Consider the following 3,979-nt stretch of genomic DNA (forward strand, 5'->3'; position numbering starts at 1 on the left):
AAAGAGTGTGTGTGTGTGGTGTCCACTAGTGTCTGACACACTGACTGCTCCCCTCTAAATGGCGTAAACTTGATGGCTGATAGTGCAAGCAAAGCAACCCTTCCTCCTTTCTCTCTCTCTTTCTCTCTCTCTCTTCCTATAAGCTCTTGCTTTACTGCTTCACTATCAAACCAACCTCCATCCATTACTTCTCCATTTTTCAAATCCTCTTCAACTAGTGTGTATCTCATGCATCATCGTTCATTCCCATGCCCTAAATTCTCATTCCTCCTCTTTAATTTCCTCTCTTCTTCTTCTTCTGCCTTAGTTAATTAACAAGCTAGCTAATTAGGGCAAAACACTGGATTATTCTACCTCTCTCTTCAGTGGATGTGTTTCTTTGCTTTGCTTTTCAAACATAGATAGTATATAGGGTTTGAAAAAACAGAATGGAACTTTCGAGTCAAGAAGGAGATATACCAATCGCAGTAAACACCACCGCCAATTATGGTGGCAATGGCCATGGCGCCCACATCAACATTCACCACACCCAAAACCCTTCCAATGGCTCCTCTATGCACCCGCTCGACAATGGACCCTACAATAGCAAGCAGGAGGAGGAAGAGGAGGAGGAGGTGGTGGTGCCGCTCGTCAGGTACAGAGAGTGCCTCAAGAACCATGCCGCCGCCATGGGAGGAAATGCCACCGACGGTTGTGGCGAGTTCATGCCAAGCGGAGACCACGGAACCATGGAAGCCCTCACCTGCTCCGCCTGCCGCTGCCACAGAAACTTCCACCGAAAGGAAATCCAAGGGGAGCCCTCAGCCCCACCCCCGCCCTTGCTGGAGTACCACCACCACCACTTCAACACCGCCACCAGGCACCTCGCCGCTTCTAGAAAGTTCCTTCACAAGAACATGCACCATCATCATCATCTCGGTTACCCTACTGCCGGCGGCGGTAACATCCTTCTCCGCTTACTATCACCACCCGTCCGCAGCACCTCACATGCTACTTGCCCTCTCCGGCGCTGGCATCGCGGCGCCGCCGGAGAGCACCGCGGCACCAATTTCCGCCGCCGCAGCTTTAGCGTCTCCGAGGAAGAGGTTCAGGACGAAGTTCAGCCAGGAGCAGAAGGAGAAGATGCTGGCTTTTGCGGAGAAGGTTGGTTGGAAGATTCAGAAGCAAGAAGACTCGGTTGTTCAGAACTTCTGCAACGAGATTGGAGTCAAACGCAGAGTCCTCAAGGTTTGGATGCATAACAATAAACACAACCTCGCTAAAAAAAACCTTCTCATCATTCCCCCATCCTCTTCTACTTAATTCTTTCTTAACCCTTCTTCTATTATAATTAACTCTATATTCTACTACTACTACTACTACTACGTCTCTTTAAATATTATAATATTTAAAATAACATCCTTAGTTTTTCTGTTATCGTTCTCATCATGTATGTCTAGTTTAGGAATTTAATTTCTTTTACTGTTTCTGGGTGGTGTTTTAATTTGTTTATGTCCTCATCAAAGCCCCTTGTTATTAGGTGATGAAGACATACATGGAGTTAATATTATTAGAGCCTGATGGATGAGATACTGTGTGCGTTTATTAAACAAGATTTATTTATATATACAGGGCCTTTAATTAATTTGCTTATTACTACTTTACATATGTTTCACCTACCTTAGCTTATACTATCTAATGCTACTGTGTTTCTGCTAGTTATTAACTAGATATTTCACAAGTCTTTAATAATAAAGCCATGAACAAATTATTGGATAATGGATAAGTAAGCAGTAATAATTTCGTTATTTAGGTGAAGATTTTCCTCAGGATAAGCTTGCATTGTGATGATAAATATAAACTTTCCCTAGCTAATGTGTACTTGTAGAGTGTATGTAAAAACACTAAATTACACTGGCATCTACTAATTAATATTTGATTGTTTTAACATACACAATTATTTGTTGTTTTCATTATTCGTATAATTACTACAAACACAAGGCAGTAGTATATAAAACATTTTTAATTCATCTTATTTTTTGATTATCCATTTCTTCGACTGGTATGAGCGAGCCTCTTCCAAGAGTGTGACGAGATAGACAGTAATAAGTACATCAGGCACAAGTTTATTTATTTATTTATTTATTAGTAGTACTATGTATATCAGTAGTAGTACATATGTGGAAGACTTTTATCAAAAATTAATAATAATAATTGTGTACGTGGAACACTTTTTTCTTTCAACACAAGTCCAAACTCAAAAACACTAAAAATATTTTTAATATGGAAATAGAGATGATATTTTGTTTGAATATTGATATTTTGAAATAGTGTATTATAGTATTGTGTAAATTATTCAATACGTCATTTGCATAAAATTGTCATGTGGACAACACATCCTCGCATGTTGACTCCATGCCTATGAAATTCACTCACTCAAATGTTCTACATGACAGTAATACAAGCATAAAATCGATAATATGGAGAATAAGTACAATTTCCAGAAGCACAAAATTAATCGTAAATATATCAATACATGTATTATTATTCTCTTTAGTTCTATAAAAAATATTTTATTTAAATTGTAAGAAAAATGATAAATAAATGTATTAATGTATCCAAGGTTGATTTTGTGCACCTAGAGTTTGTATTTATTCTCCAAATTATTGACTTTGTTCTTGTTAGGATATTTCATTAATTATTTAACTTTGACCTCACGTGTCAGAACTATATTAAAGCTAAATGAATTTTTTTTAATTCAAATAAGACACTTTAAACTTTAAAAACTAAAACAGAATTACGTGACACCAATTTAGTATTTTATCCTTTCTAAAAAATGCTTTCAATCACAATTTAATAATGTATATTAAAACTTTCATTCCATAGGTACATATCCTTGTTCAAAGAAAAAAACATTTTATGTTTGAAAAAATAATTAATTATTATATCCTTGTTAAGAAAACTAACTAATTATTTTATGAGTTAGTAATGATTGTGAAGTGATGATACAAATTTCGTCTGCCATGCATCAGACTTTAGTTATGAATAATGATGTAAATGATGGTCATGCAAGCATGCATTGCTTTGAAAAGGGGGAAGAGTGAAAATACGAATGGTAATACTTGCAACGAAAAACTAATCAAGAAAAAAAATAAAGGGCGAAAGGAACAAAGCTGCACCCTTTAATTTGTATCATCGGGATGCACATTCTTCCATGCAGAATGTTCTTTGGTTCAAGGGAAAGCAACACAGTTACAGAAAGATGTTGAAACTATAGAAAAGTAACTTAAAGCAACAATACAAATTAAAATTTCATCTACACAGCCACAAAGGGCAACATTTCTGCATAATAATGCACTTTACTGTACTCCACAAATGCACTTTACGCGTGCTTCATTCTGCCTAAAAATTGCACTTGAGACTTGAGATCCATAATACTTAAATTTAACCTACTCTAGTACTCTTTTTAATCTTGATTTGATATCGTGTCTTTATATTAATATAAAATGAGTTTAATTTTAATATCGGACGTAATTAAATGAATGCACTAAAATTAAATTTATATAAAACATAATAAAATAAGAATTTTGAGTAAGTATGTAACTACTCACATAAAATACATAAAGATAATAATTATTAAAGAAATTTTTATAGAAAGATAACAGTTAAAAAAATTAAATAATTTAATATATTTTAATTAATTATTTGATATAATATATATTTTTATTTCAAGTTATTATTTTCACATGAAGTTTACTTTAACCATCTTCACCGGTGGAGAATTACCTTTTAAATAAGGTGAAAATTCAGGTGAAGTCGACTAAATAAAAATTATTTTGAGAGTCGTTAAATAAAAATTTAGTCAAATTAATCAAATCATCGAACGACTTTCAGGTATCAACTTTACGTGAAGTCGACTGCACCTGAGTTTTCACCTTAAATAATAAACTTAATTATACAAAATAAACAACAACAAAGGTTTAATACAAATTTGAATTCA

The 3,979-nt window shown here is 34.6% G+C and overlaps 1 protein-coding gene across 1 annotated transcript; it reads left to right on the forward strand.

The window, feature by feature from the left end:
- Positions 1-87: 87 nt before the first annotated feature.
- On the forward strand, positions 88-1,609 carry LOC107465625 (zinc-finger homeodomain protein 3). Its single transcript, XM_016084604.3, is given in 2 exon segments — positions 88-950; positions 952-1,609. Coding segments are annotated over 2 exon segments (873 nt in total). The 5' UTR covers positions 88-428; the 3' UTR covers positions 1,303-1,609.
- Positions 1,610-3,979: the final 2,370 nt, after the last annotated feature.

The sequence above is a fragment of the Arachis duranensis genome, chromosome 1, assembly GCF_000817695.3.
Source record: "Arachis duranensis cultivar V14167 chromosome 1, aradu.V14167.gnm2.J7QH, whole genome shotgun sequence".
Classification (NCBI taxonomy): Eukaryota; Viridiplantae; Streptophyta; class Magnoliopsida; order Fabales; family Fabaceae; genus Arachis; species Arachis duranensis.